The 15,006-nt window shown below is 44.1% G+C and overlaps 1 protein-coding gene across 6 annotated transcripts in view; it reads right to left on the bottom strand.

Annotated features, from left to right (window-relative positions):
- Positions 1-13,440, bottom strand: part of LOC117713610 (beta-galactosidase-1-like protein 2) — a 52,970-nt gene extending 39,530 nt beyond the window's left edge. Inside the window, exons 1-6 of one of the 6 annotated variants that reach the window (XM_076939710.1) lie at positions 13,279-13,440; positions 4,111-4,158; positions 3,835-3,954; positions 3,476-3,673; positions 1,838-1,906; positions 1,266-1,361 (exon numbers count right to left, since the gene is read on the bottom strand). In XM_076939710.1, coding sequence (XP_076795825.1) covers positions 1,266-1,361; positions 1,838-1,906; positions 3,476-3,673; positions 3,835-3,954; positions 4,111-4,158; positions 13,279-13,364 — 617 coding nt within the window. In that variant the 5' untranslated portion in view covers positions 13,365-13,440. Of the gene's footprint in view, positions 1-1,265; positions 1,362-1,837; positions 1,907-3,475; positions 3,674-3,834; positions 3,955-4,110; positions 4,159-10,277; positions 10,304-11,333; positions 11,386-11,845; positions 12,074-13,278 lie in introns of those variants that run through there. The other 5 variants (XM_076939711.1, XM_034509940.2, XM_076939712.1 and 2 more) reach the window with 5 other exon arrangements.
- Between the last annotated feature and the right edge of the window lie 1,566 nt (positions 13,441-15,006).

The following is a 15,006-nucleotide window of genomic DNA, read 5'->3' as shown; positions in this document are numbered from 1 at the left end:
GTAAGATTCTGCACAGAGCCTTACCAACCTAAGACAGAAATCCATTGCTTTTGATAATCCATATTCCACGATGGGTAAGGAAGGCATTCTTGTCAGAATGGCCTAAGACAGGCTAAGTCTGGTTTATGCAATAAAAAAAAGAAGATGTGGAGAGCTTCTGGGCCTGCCTGGCAGAAATCTGACATTTGCCAAGGACAAGGAAATGGGCGGCTTGGAGGAATCTGACACAGGCCAAGGACAAGGAAATGGACTGTAGGCAGGAATCTGACATTAGGCTGGAACAGAGAAGGAGTTCAGGCAGAAATCTAAAGCCTAGGCTAGAACAAAGAAATTTCAGGCAGGAATATAAATCTTAGGCTAGAACAAAGAGGTAATTACAGGCAGAAATCTAAATCTTAATCTAGAACAAAGAAGTAGGCTTCAGGCATGAAAATGACTTTGGGCTAGGGCAAGGAAGTAGGCTCAGATATTTTGGTCATCCTGATAAGCCCTTAGAAATAGTAATCACAGGACTCTGTTTATTGTTCTTTGACTATCTGGATTTATTGTCTTGCTTGTTCCTTGACTATGTGCATCTATTGTATTCCTAGTTCCTCAACCTAGAACTCATCTTAATACTTGCCTGTAATTTAAACAGTATAAAAGCAAAAAAGGAGGAGAAGGGATGGGATAGGGAATTAATGGGGGGAGGAGGGGGATGGGGAAAGGGGATAACATCTGAAATGTAAATAAATAAAATATTGAATTAAAATTTTAAAAAAGAAAGAAAGGAAGGAAGGAGAGAGAGAGAGAGAGAGAGAGAGAGAGAGAGAGAGAGAGAGAGAGAGAGAGAGAGAAGACCCAGGAGAACTGAGGACAAAAACACAAGACCGATTCCTCTGCACTACAGTAACACTTGGGGTTTTAATAAATCACCAGCAATATCTTTAAGAAACAGATAGGGCAGGTTTGATTTATCTCATTTTGCACTGTTGAGCAGATCAGATAAGTAACCTGTCTGGGTGGCTCTTTAGTGTGGCCAGAACAATAAAATGCCTCCAGGCCAATAACCTCCAACTGCTGCTACCTGACACATAGAAGGACCCAAGGTTACTCAACAAGGGCAGTGACTGCAGCATTGTGCCAAAGGCCCTGCGTCAGTGGCACCTGCTTCAAAGAGGAAATTCTCCACAGAATGAAAACTACCTTAAAACAAAACTAAACCAATACCTGTAAGCATCCAGACCCCTCGAGCTACTCTGGAGACCTGCACTGCCCTCTCTCACCTGGGCAAGCCTCCAAGGTCAATCTCACTGCAGATGTAGGGCCCTGGTCGCAGAATCACCCACAGCCCAATCTTCGCAGCCAGCTGGATAAAGGCTCTAGGGAAAGAAAGAATGGCTAGATATGGGAGGAACCACAGGCAGGGGATTCCTGCACAACATAGAGGGGCAAAAGCCCAGGGCGCTGGGTATGCACTGCTTCCTTGCATCAGGACCATTCACGCACACCCACTAGAAGTGGTCAGACAGAAAAAGTACAGGAACTTTGCACCCAGAAGCAGTCCAATTCCATCTCAGATATATGAACCCCAACACTGAGTCTGGTGCAATCTTGACTCTCTGGACTGTAGTGAAAAGGGAGATAGGAACCTGTAGGCTGAGAGCCCTGGGTAATGTCCCAGTTGGTGGGAATCCAGGCCCTGAGTTCAAAGTCTTTCTCAGCATCCTAAGAACAAAGATCCAGACCCAGTCCTCAGTTTCTCAAAACAGAGTCAAGACAACATCCTGATGGCTCTTCATCAACCCCCAGTAACTTCCCAACCCAGACCAGGTACAGAAGCACCAAGACTACATACTCTAGGTCCAGATTCCCAGAGAAGTCGAATTTGCCTCTTTCTGGCTCATGAAGGTTCCATGGCACATAGCTGTAAAAGACAAGATAATTGCAGGTAAGTTTGTTCGTCCACAAAAGCACTTTTACCTCTAACACCTATTATGATGGTTAAAGAGACAGTTTTCAATAGCTTCAGTCCTGGGAACCAGACATGAGGACCATAGAGAATTCAAAGCAATCCCTAGGAAGAATATCACATCTCCTTAGGAAGACAGAGAATCAACTTGACTAAAGTGAAGTATGAGATATTTGGAAAAAAAGGTCAAATTCTGTGACCCCAGGTTAGCACACACTGCAGTATTCTTATGACCTTTAGGGGTCCTCTAAGAAGTTGCCCACATTTCTCTCAATAGTGTTCTGATTGATAAAAAGTGTCCCTTCTATAACTGTCTTCAAAGCTAGTTCACAAATCACTCAAGGTGATTTATATAATTCCTTGATTTATAATCATGCCTCTTTTTTTGCCTAATAATAGAGAATTTCAATCTGTTGACCCTTTTTATTTCATAGAGATAGCCCCAAATATATGTTAGCAATTTTTGAAAACAAAGCCCTGAAAAGACCAATATTATTCATAACTGGGCCTAGTTTTATTTATTTTTATTAATTTTAATTATGTGTATATGTGTCGTGGGTTGAGGGAGATATGTGCATGTGAGTTTAGGTTCTCACTGAGACCAAAGGTGCCTCTGGAGCTGGAGTTACAAGCAAGTTGTGAGGCTGAGATGAATGCTAGGAACCAAAGTCAGGTGTCTCTTAACTGCTGAGCCACGTTCACCAGCCTCTGAACCTATTTTTCTGATGATTTGCACACTCTATATTTCATCTGGTGTCTGCCAAGGAATAACCACCAGGCTAGATGCAGGGATGATAATCACAAGCAACCAAAGATCTTTCCAGGAAATAAATAGGCCGCTACCCTTGAAGAGGACTACACTCGTCCAGGATACAAATCTGGGAAGCAGAAGTTGCTTGTGAAAAACATTACTTGGTCACTCTAGACAAAGTGGAGCACACCTGCAATCCCAGCATTCAAAACTCTACTTGGGAAGGACAGAGCATCTGAAACTGCCCTGTGCTGCGTAGTTTACCTTTCTCAAAAAAAAAAAAAAAAAAAATTACTTGTAGTATGTCTTTATAACAAGAAAGTGCACAACTGGTAGTGCACAGCTACAATGGAAAAGTCATTTGAGAAGACAGGAAGATGACAGGTCTCCACAAGCCATGGTGGCCCAGGAGAAATCAGACTTATAAACAGCTTGACTATGAGTCTATGAGTGGTTGGCCTTCAGAACTGTGAAAAAAGAAAGTTTATTCAAGCCACAAAATGAAGAAATGAACCACCTCCTATATTTATGCTTAAAACTAACTCTCTCTCTCTCTCTCTCTCTCTCTCTCTCTCTCTCTCTCTCTCTCTCTCTCTCTCCCACTACTTGGTTGCATCTTCTCTACCTCACCTGCAGGGAGTTCTGTAGAACTTGCAAACCTAAGCAAACAACACAGGATGACTTCCTGTAATAGCTTTTTTTCCTGCAAACACTTTTGCAGGAGCCCTATTTGGTAGCCAGGTCAGGTGGAGGGATGAGGAGACAGTACTTACGTGGTGAGGGTATTCAAGCCACAGGCTTTCAATTTGAGCAGACGGTCCCTCCAGTATTCCCTGGGCACACGGAAATAGTGTATGGAGCCCCCCAGAATCTGAAAGGTCGAGTCCTCCAGCATGAAGTTTGGGCCTTTTGTTCGAAGACCCAGGCGCTGACGTTGGAGCCATAGAGGAACCAGAGTGTTCCAGTTCAACCTAGAAAAGCAAAAGCCTTCATGCAACCTAGAGTTTCCACAGCAGTACCAGTACAGAGATACACTCTGTGTTCTTCTCTCCTTCACAAATCTTCTGTTTTCTCTCTTTCACCTGTTCCCAGGGTGGCCAGGGAAAACACCCACCTTCCCACTTAGCCAAACCTTGAAAGGTGACTTTCTTCAGCACTACTTCCCGGACTGAGCCCCACTGCAGGGGGAGAGCAAGCAGATGCTGCAGCCAGGAACAAGACAGACACACCGTTCAACATGAAGACACGTGGGCTAAAAGGAGAGAGGATGAGGGAGGGTCAAGCTATACAAGGAAGTCTTCTCTAGTGTGACGGACCCAGGAGTAGCTGCAGCTCACAGGTTCCTACTACTGCCAATTGCTCTAAGCCATAAGACTAGACATTAAAGCAGGAGCTACTAAAACAGTACCTCAGAGCCCCCTCACGGACACAGCTGCCCACCTTGGGGTTCAGAGACCTAGAAAGAGGCAGCTAGGTTAAATGGTATTCATTCACTGACCACATATGACATTCTTAATTATCTTCTGATAATCTAGTATCAATGAGAGGTTAACACAGCATGGCAGGGGGATGTCCGGGAAGGCTATGGGGCAGCTGCAGTCCATGAAAGGGTTCCTATTGATGTCTCAGTGGTTGGCTGACCAAGAGGAGCCCTCAACTTGTTTCTCATAATTTATAAGACTATAAGTCTCTCTCCTTATCTACATTCTTGAAGGTCAAGAGAAAAAGTCAACATGAACAGGTTTAGGGAAGTTGGAGACAGAAAACACGATCACAAGAATATTTGGCATAAAAGAAATTTTTAGTTGCTGCTTTTTTCATTGTAGATCCTGCAATAAGAGGGCTTCTTATTTCAGGCAGGCTCCGCCGCATAAAATGGTCATCTGAGTGCCAGGAACTATACTATAGTCCTGATGGCCCCAGAGTGGGCAGATTACTAAGAGACTGAACAGTTCATGGGCATCATGGTTTACTTGGGGATTCTCTGGGACCATTCATGAACAATGAAAATTACTTTTGATCTGGGTTTTTTTTTTTTTTTTGGCCTCTCTCTCTCTCTCTCTCTCTCTCTCTGTCTGTCTCTCACTGTGTCTCCTTGTCTCTGTTTCTCTCTGTGTGTCTCTGTCTCTGTTTCTCTCTGTCTGTCTGTCAGTGTCTGTCTGTCTGTGTCTGTCTGTCTGTGTCTCTCTGTCTCTCTGTGTGTCTCTCTCTGTCTGTCTCTCTGTCTCTGTCTCTGTCTCTCTCTCTCTCTGTCTCTCTGTCTCTCTCTCTCTCTCTCTCTCTCTCTCTCTCTCTGGAGGAAAAGTTTCATCTTCCAGACGTCTGAAGACTCTTGGAGGATGAAACCAAGAACAACATCTAGAAGTAGAAAATGTAGATGTGGGTCCCCTGCTAGATACCCTCACCCTAAATTAATGACTCCAGGTCTGTGGGAGTTTCTTCTGTGGAATGGGGCTGATGCCTGTCTCTACCACACAGAAAGGCCACTGGGAGCTAATGATCTTGCATGGCACAGAGGATGGTCTCTGTGCTTTTAATGACATTAATATGCAATAATCCTGTGGTGGTCATTCCTCCATTCTGGTAGAAAATACTTTTGATGCCTAACTTTACATCGGGCTATTTTATTACACTGCCAAAACTTTTGCACTGAAAATCTGTATAAAGAGATCCCACCCTACCAATCTAACCCCTCTGCCAGCATGTAATCTACTTTTGCCACAGGCCAAACCCTGCCTATCACCTACCTATGCAAGGTTTGCCAGGTAAAAGTGGTTTTCACACTTTTAAATGTCTGAAAAATAAGTATAATTTTGGAAATATATTAAGAGAACAACATGAAGGTCATATTTCAGTGTTCATAAACTACTGACGCACTGCCATATCCACCTCTATTATGGATGGCTGCTTTGGGGTACAGGTAAATAGCTGCTGTGGAGAGTGTGTGGCTCACACTACTAGAAACAGTTAATATCTGAGCCTTTCCAGGAAACCCTGAAGTCCCCACACTAGTTGACAGCTCTAGGTAATTCAAATGAGGCCCCGAGGTTCTCACTCTGCTCCTGGCAGCCATTGGTCTCTGAAGGAGCCTTTCTCAGGCTGTAAGCTCTGGATAGTTTGGGCTGTTCCCATTTGTGCTTCTCCATTGATTTGAGGGTACTTCCTCTGAAGAACACACTTTGCTTCACCTGCCTGTTCAACTATACACACACACTCACACATACACACACACACCCCTACCTGCTAGACTTGCCAAGCTACTACTATAACATTGTTTTTTTAAGTCTTTTAAAGTCTTAAACGGGGACAGAATGACAATCTGGTTATGAAAATATACATATACATTATTTTTAAAGACATTTATAATACATGTTACTGACCACTCTATCAGGTAGCAATCCTATTTTCTGGGCAGAACTTGGAAAAAAAAAAAAAACCCATCTCTAAATATTGACTGAAGTTCACATCTGGGTTCTTACTTCTTGCTTTCCTTGGTGAGTACCTATAAATAGACATTTATAGGTACAAGAGATTCATTCTGCTAAGCACAGAGATATGGACTAAGCTGAAGGCAAACTCTGTGAATCTCATTCCTGGAAAATAACAAATATTTTTATCTGTGACCTAGCTAATGATCAGTGTAGGCTGAATTCTGAGTGTGTTGTGCAGGCTGCAGACTAGTTCCATCTGTAGCTTGTTGGAAATGCAGGAATCTAAGACCTACTGAACCGAAGCCTGCACTTTAGCCAGATTCCAAGGTTAAAGACAAGAGAAGTAAAACTACAAAGTTCACAAACAGGTAGAAATTGAACAACACTGTTAACCAACAAATGAGTCAAGGATGTTCTGAGATGAAAAACAAAACCACACATAGAAAATATACAGCTCCATTCTAAACTTTGTTGAACTCCAAACTACCATGAGCCAGTTATAATGACTTAATATCTTCATTGCAATGTAGATTATAGCAAGCAGATAAGGGTCCCGCTCTCTGCACCCACATACCTTTTCTCCCCTTCTCTCGCCCTCCAACAAATCTGAACTTGCAGTTGTTTAGGACCAGATCCTGGAGTCATCCTTAATTCCTCATTCTTTTTCTCTTTCTCTGTCCTTTTATGGCCTATCATTTTCTAAACTTAAAACAAAAATTCTCAATGCTGCTCAAGAAACAGGGAGTAAACAAACAAGCAAACTGCTAACTGTTATCAAATTGCAAATTCTGGAAAATCCATATTTCTTTTTTCTGGAAATTTCTGGTAGCCTACTAAACAAATCATTAATACCTCAATAAAAGGGAGGTATTCTGTGGGAAACCAAGGATGGTAGATGTTGGGTTTCTCCGGAGAATTCTCTGTAAAAAGGAGATGATGCAAGGGAGAGTTCATGAACCAAAGGACAAAACTCCCTGCAAATAGTTATTAACACTAATCATGATCATTAATACTAATGATCATCATATTAAGAATAACCCCATAATTTCCTGAGTAATTAATTTGGTACTACTGGAATACAGGAAATGCCAACTGTGTGGTTCTGACTGGCTGGTTTACAGATCAGAGGGGTTTCACTCCTAAGGCAGGCTTGTTACCAAGGAGATAAACAAACCCTGGGGAACCCAGTGTGTTCTGTTGTTTTCCTTAGCGAGCAGTTCATTCATAACATTTTCTTAGATGAAACTGTAGGCACCTCCCTTCTTTGGAGCTGGGAGCTTATATTACCACTTTTTTCTAGAACTTCTGTTGCTTTTGTATCTCGGTTTTATTTTAAGGAAGAAATTTAAGAGAAGAGCTGTGCCCTGCAGCCTAAGGCCTGCTCTGTTCTGTCATATTTGTTCTTCCCCTAGAAGAAAGGTTAGTCTTGCTCACATTCTAGATAAGGGTCCTAGACAAAGGGGTGTGTGTGTGTGTGTGTGTGTTCCTAATGGGGCCTCATGTAAGTCGTCCAACTAGTGGCAAGTGAAAACAGTGTTCACTGCAGCTACGGAGGGCTACAGACATTAGAAACAGGCTGTAGTGAAAAGACATGAACTAGGCCCTGTGAGGACTCCTCATCAGGCTGAAACTTGTGAAGGAGCAAGGTGAAGGTGGAAGCTTCCTTACACTTTGCCACTGACCACTGAGGTAGATCATTAGAACAGAGAGTACAGGTACAGGCTCCAGCAGGCAATATGTCCCTGGATATGATAAATTGTGCTGCTGTGTGGGACCCAGTGATGGGTTACCACCTCTCTCACTCTGAATAGGCCCGTGAATGGATTTTCAACTGTTAAAGTCAAAAACTGTCAACTTGTAGGTTGCTAGGGTAGGAGACCAGATCCTGCCACCTCCTAGAACAAGCTTCTTGAATGACATACAAATCAGAGTGCTTGGAGTGCCTATCACCATGCCAGAGGGTCCTCTGAAAATCCTGCAAACACTGATCGGTACCAAGCTTTCAATGGGACTAGGAAGCTTCACTAGAGACAAAGTCATCTCCTTCAAGCATCTGTTTACCATAGTCTGACCAGACATAAATGGTCCAGAATCCCCGTGAGTGGATACAACACAGACATCAGCAGGAGCAGCCGAATGGACTGTAGCAAGCTGGGCACCTATACCAGCAGTCTAAAATGGTAGTCCTTCCATTCCCTCAACTTACCGACCCCAGGGACTAACTACTTTGGTAAATACATAATATGTTGAATACATTGTCTGAGATGAAAGCCTACAAGTTCAACTTCAAGATGTGCTGTGAGCTTGTTAAGGCCTCCTGAACCAAAGATGAACTGATTTCAGCTCAGGGCATCAGACTAGCAGAGAAATCAAGAGAATACCCACGGTCTCATGCATCCCAGTAGCCAGGCCAGAGACCACAATTTTACCTAGCAGGTACATTAAAAGGCCCAAAGACCTCATTATTTATACACACAAAGCAACCTCTCCCCACATCAGCTCACATATGGCTCAGCTTATTGGATATATGCCCCCTAGTTGAACAATGCTTTGGACTCTTACTTTGCTGAACGAGTCATCAAACAGCCTCTACAAGGATCTGGAATTCAAACCCGGATGCCAGTATGTGCTTTCTACAGAGACACAGGCACAATTGCAACCCTAGTGTCTCTGCTTTTCCTTTTGAAAAGAAGGTAGACTGCTTCCCAGGCTATAGTTGCCTGTCCTCTTGGGCCTAAGACAGTATTGTGCTTCAGGAGACAAGGTTTTCTAAATTCTGTAGAAAATATATACATGAAGACACATGGATTAGACTTATACCTTGAGACCCAGTAGTAAAATAACGAAACATTTCAGCTATTCACACCTGACAATAGAGACAATTACAATGGTCTTCAGAGATAGTGTATGTACCTTTACTGTGACCAAAAAAAAATCCATTAATAGCCTCTTAAATTAATAAATTACTATAGCTCAGCCTAGAGAGAAGTGAAAACTCTGATAACTCAAAAAGATTCTCAGTCTTTAATCATAAACCTATAGGGGCAATTCATCAAGTATAAATAGAATAACTTCTGATACAGGAAACAGTACAGCTGTGTTTTAAAATCTATTTCTTGCGATTACATCACAAATGTATATAATAGGCACATTCATTTTTATGAAATCTCAGGAATCTATATTGTCCTACATACAAACTAAAAAGAAGTTTCTCCCTTAGTCTAGATAGTTGAGTTCGAAATGTCCTTTATATGACCCAGAAGAACTGAAATATGCTGTTTTGGAAGACTCTACCAAGATTTAAAATTAATATCTGTTATGATCAGCAATTCTACTTATAGAAATCTACCCATTCTATATTCACTGCTGTTTACTTCAGGAGCTAAAAGACTAAAAACAATCAATGCCCATCAAGTGCAGAATGCTTAAATAAATTATGTATCTAATGGACCAATAGAAAAACAATGCAGTTGTCTTTTCATGCATGCATACAATGCACCTAAAAGAATCATAGGTAACTGATTCTTGTGGGAGGGGAAATTGGGATAGAGGAGTGTCTTCTCACTGATTCGTCCTTTATCCTCTGAATGTTCGTTTATTACCTACTCACAAGTTAAATACTTAAAAACATCTTCTTCTTAAAATGAGAATACTCATGAATACCAGCTGAGTCTCTCAGGCAAACAAACGCAGTCTGAAAGTGTCTGCTTCCTTACCGTGAGCCTTGAAAACCAGCCTTTCATCCCAGGAACAGTCCCACACAAAGGGATCTCTTTTTTCCACATGGGTTTTAATACTCAGAGCAATAGATTTAATCAAACTGTGAGACTGGGTGGAGAAGAAACCATGCCCTCACCAAAAGGTCTTTGTCCCTGCTGGAAGTGGCAGTTTAGGGATGTCGAACTGTCATCTTAGCAGAGTAATGCATACACTTTCATTGCTACTTACTTAACCCAAAGCAGGAAGGCCCCTTTCCCACTGTTCTGATACACCTGATGCCAATGCCACGCAATTCTTTGCTCTGACCAAGAATGTCAAAGTCCTAATAGAACTTGGGTTTTCTTCAGAGATTGGCTACCATGGTTCCATAAAAATCCCAGTGTCAATGCCATCATACCAGCACAGATTAACACAGACATCTTACCTGTCATGCATGCACTGTGAGCTACCTCCCGAGTCACTTTGCTTCTCCACCTATATGAGGCGTGTGACTGCCTGCCCAGAGACACTTCCAGATTCTAAAACCTTTACCACTAAAAGATGAAAGGGACAACATCCAAAGAGTTTGGACACTCTGGACCTAAGGGAGCACTCTAGTTCATATTCTCTCTCTCTCTCTCTCTCTCTCTCTCTCTCTCTCTCTCCCTCCCTCTCCCTCTCCCTCTCCCTCTCCCTCTCCCTCTCCCTCTCCCTCTCCCTCTCCCTCTCCCCCTCCCTCCCTCTCTTTCTCCCCTCTTTCTCCTCCTCCTTCCCTGCCCCTCACTTTAGCCAGATAAAAATCTAAGTCTAAGATATGCAGAACTGACTGAGTTATTGCTCAGTGATGTGAACTGAGGAAAAGGATCATAAAGACGCTTTGTCCAGATCATATCAAATAGACTCGCTTGTGTTCATCATGTGGAAGGAAAACAAGAAAGGAGAGCAACCAACTGTAAACATGGCTCACACTGACAACACAGGCTACCACTCTTAAGATTAGTGCGGGGTGGGGAGCGGGGGGAGGAGCAGGAAAGCAAGCCAAGAGAGAGCACACACCTCAGATAACATACCGGGGCACCAAAAAACCACCTTACTGGGGGGTTACTGGGTCCCATAGAGGAAGAAGAAGTGGGAGGGGAAGGTGACATTGGGGTACAAAAGAATTCAGGGAAAGGGAAGATGGCTAATTCTACTACTTTTAATTGTAATGGTATTTTCCTACATTATCGATATCAAAGATGATTGATCAACTGTATATACTTCATTGTCTAACAAGTACAATGAAGTATATAAAGAAAGCTTTTAAGAAAAGGCATTGTTTGGGACAAAAAGAAAACACCAAAGTGAATAAAATCTTTCCCCCAAAGTCATTTTTTAGCCCTCTTAAATTTCTTAGGTATAATATAATCAAACAACTATAATTAACTGTGAATAAACTGTAGGAAGAAAAAAAAGCATTATTTTTAAGCCAAACACCTAACCCCCAGAAACCTCAAAATACCTGCTGCCGGGATCCAGGAAAGGGCAGGTCCTGACAGCTGGGCTCCAGAGCACTTTGAGGAGAACAGCCAGTTACCATGTGACCTATATTCCATTAGCCATACCAACATTCCCCAGCAACAGCTGGGAGCGGCCCCCACCGCCCACTCAGTTAATGACCTAGTCAAAGCTGGGGGAAGCCAGGAAGAGAGGGCCAGTTTGTTTTCTTCTGACTTCATAGCTCATTAAAGTAACTCATATATGTTAATACAGAAAGAACTGGACAGGATGCACCTATGGGGAAGACACAGTCAAAATGATGCCAAAGAGACTTGTTCTCTCAAGGGATCCCTGACCTTGAGTCAGAGCCTCTCTAACCTTCCTTGCCTGCTGAAAAAGAGAGTGCCATGAAGCAACTTACCATTTCAACCTGTTTCCAGGCTTGAGCCACAGCTATGACTTCTGACCCATTCCACAGCCCCAGCCCGACTCCTGCTGTGACCAGCTTGCCTGGGTAGCCAATCAGTTACTCACCTATGAGAAGGTTAGGCTGCTTCTCCACAGTCCAGTCTCTTGCCTGACACCTCATCAGTGTCCCACACATCTTCCTGAGGACTAGTAGAAAATGCTACCTGACCAGAGTTGCCCTCACAGTCACCTGTCTGAGTCACCTGCAGGGACAGGTGTACTTCAATCAAAAACAAGCAAATATTTCTCTGGAGCTCCAGCTCCGAGGTTCCCTGCTCTATGCAAGAGCTTGTGTTGCCTCAGCCCTGAGTAATACTTCTGGAGTTACATCAACCTTGCCTCTGGGGAATCCGAGCATTTGACAGAAGCCATGACCAAAATTCAAAGAAAGGGCAATCAGAATAAATAAGAAAGTGTTTGGAACAACTAAGGAAATAAAAGACTTTTTGAGTTCCCCAGACCTTAGAATGAGAAAAGATCTAATTTCTTCTCCCAAACAACATGACAACCTCTCGGAAACAAAGAGGTAGAAGTTTTGAAAAGGTGTCCAAATGTGTTCTCACGGCAGCAAAAGAGGACTCAGGGGAGAGAGAGAGAGAGAGAGAGAGAGAGAGAGAGAGAGAGAGAGAGAGAGAGAGAGAGCCCCTAGATTCTGGTTCAGGTAAATGAAGAAAGGAACCAAAGACAAGACTGAGAGCTATCGATCGTTACCACCAGCTCCCAGGCCTGAGCCTTCACCTCAAATCTACTGGCAAAACATTCCACGTTGCTGCTGAGCTTCCCAGCAACACTGGAGATTTTGAATATGTAAAGTGTCAGGCATTGTCCTGGAAGATAGTCAGGACTGTAAGCTCCTATAAATAGATATGCTTTGGAAACCTTCTGGAGTGGATCACCAGAAAACTTGTTCATGGGCAGTGAGTAGAACACCGTCACCGACTGGCGCAAGTCACGTTTATAAAAGGGGACCGACCTTACAAAAGTGAAGGAGGAAAGTGGACAAACAAACAGCAGTGTGGTGCAAATTAATCAGGGGTGAGAGTCTGGGAGAAGCCCACGGACACCACCTTCACAGTGGACATCACAACACTAACTTTGCAGAATAGAAACTTCCAGCTTGGGAGGAAATGCAGGGGATTGAAAGAAAAGCAGTGGGTGCTACACGAAGGAGTGATGGGGATGTCTGAAGAGAGACGCGAAGGCCAGTTCTGTCAATCTTCCCACAGGGCTGGATGTGTCTATGAACAGCCGAGTCCAGCACCAAGTATGGAACACTGCGAAACTCAACACACTGACCGCTAGGGACTGGCAGGGCAGTGCCTGCCTGGTGTTACCCAGAGGCAGGGTAAGAAAGATTGGAGGCTCGAAGGGACACCAGGCTGTTGGAGCGCTCTAAGCGATTGGAGTCGCGGTTTCCCAGACGTGTGGCGGACCAGAACCTGAGGTGTTGGGCTGGGACCAAAGGAGTCCCATAGGTGCTGGGCGGAGCTCTCTCTCACCTGCGGAGCACCAGGAAGCTCAAGACCAGCAGCAGCAGGAGTCCGAGTGAGCGGCCCGGCCTCCGCCGCAGGCTCCACTTGGGCATCTTGCGAACGCCGCTGGTAGACTCCCGGGATCCCACTCCAGCAACACTCAGCCGCGCGCCAAAGCCTTAGCCAGGAGGGGCGGGGCCACTCACTGGTTACCTGGGTAACCATGCTACTGCCAGCCCAGCCCGCTGGCGCCCATTGGATGAGGTTTTGGGTCCCGCCTCCGCTCCCGGGCCTTGCGCAGACTAGGGACCCGGCTGGCAACCTGGCCAGGGAGGGGCGGGGCTGGGAGAGAGATAGTCGGGGCGGGAGAGGAACAGGGTGGGAGAGGAGCGGGAGAGGGGCGGGGCGGGAGAGGGGCGGGGCGGGAGAGGGGCGGGGCGGGAGAGGAGCGGGGCGGGAGAGGGGCGGGAGAGAGGCGGGAGAGGGGCGGGGTGGGAGAGGAGCGGGAGAGGGGCGGGGCGGGAGAGAGGCGGGGCGGGAGAGGGGCGGGGCGGTCTCAGCCCAGCCCCAAACATGTCTGTGTGTCCCTCCCAACCCCCTGAAGTTGCCAGCTAAAGGAGTTTAAATAGGAATCTAGTACCTAACAGTTAACTTCCCAGGTCGGCCTGGTTCCCACTCTGAATCACAAAGACGCTTAAGTTTAGAGTCTGATTGCAGACAAGTATAGAACTATTGGGCCCGTACTGCTGCATCTTTGAATATTCAAACTGGGAAAAAGTCACTCCCATTACATTTCGAAGAAAAGATTTAGTGCGCCTGGCTGGAGAAGGGCGGGAGTCTTTTAAAACAACTCAAAGTTTGAAAAGAAAAATGGTTTTGAAGTAATAACTCATGTTAAAAGCCAGGACATTGAAGAATTTAAGATTATTTGAGGGCTGAGCTTGAGCTCAAGTTTCAGTGGCACTGAATAAAACCAAAATATTCTGCTCTTGGTTCCACAAATCTAGTTCAGGTCCTGATACCTAGCACGTTCAACTCTTATTTTTAAAAGAGTCCTAAATAACATTTTACATTTGAGCTGGAGAGGTGGCTCAGCCATTAACAACAGAGGACCTGAATTCATTTCTTGGTGTACATCCACATTGGTGGCTCACACACCCTGTAATTCGAGATCCAGGAACTCTAGTGCCATTTTCTGGCCTCCACTGCTACCTACAATCACACATTTGCATGTGCACATGCACACACACACACACACACACTATACATAATAAAAAATAACAAAAAATAATTATGATATTTAAGGAAAGGCTGAGGATAGTTACTGTGGCACAAAATCACGTCCCAGCAACATCATCTGATATTTGGGTGACGTTTATTTATTCCAGTATCAGGCAATGTTTCAAAGCATTGGTTTGTATAGTATCTCTCCAGCTGCAGGTATAAATTTTTATACAAATATATAAAGCTGTATAATATATAAGTATATTATACAAATAATAAGAGCAATTTCAGTTCCAAGAACAGAGACAAAAAGGTTAGCCAGAGGGTCTTTTTTTTTTTTTTTTTTTTTTTTCCTAGCATAGCTAAAAACTTGGCAAAGTAGCATATTGGAGAGAGGAGAGGCAAACATAAACAAGGAAACAGGCGGGGAACACCCTGACAGAATAAGAAAGGATAGACTGGGGCGGGGAATACCCTGACAGAATAAGAAAGGATAGACTGGGGCTTTGTGTAGAATATCGTAACCATAGG

This window comes from Arvicanthis niloticus, chromosome 8, assembly GCF_011762505.2.
Source record: "Arvicanthis niloticus isolate mArvNil1 chromosome 8, mArvNil1.pat.X, whole genome shotgun sequence".
NCBI lineage: Eukaryota > Metazoa > Chordata > Mammalia > Rodentia > Muridae > Arvicanthis > Arvicanthis niloticus.
The sequence above is the reverse complement of the archived record's forward strand: the minus strand, read 5'-3'. Positions and strand labels throughout refer to the sequence as shown.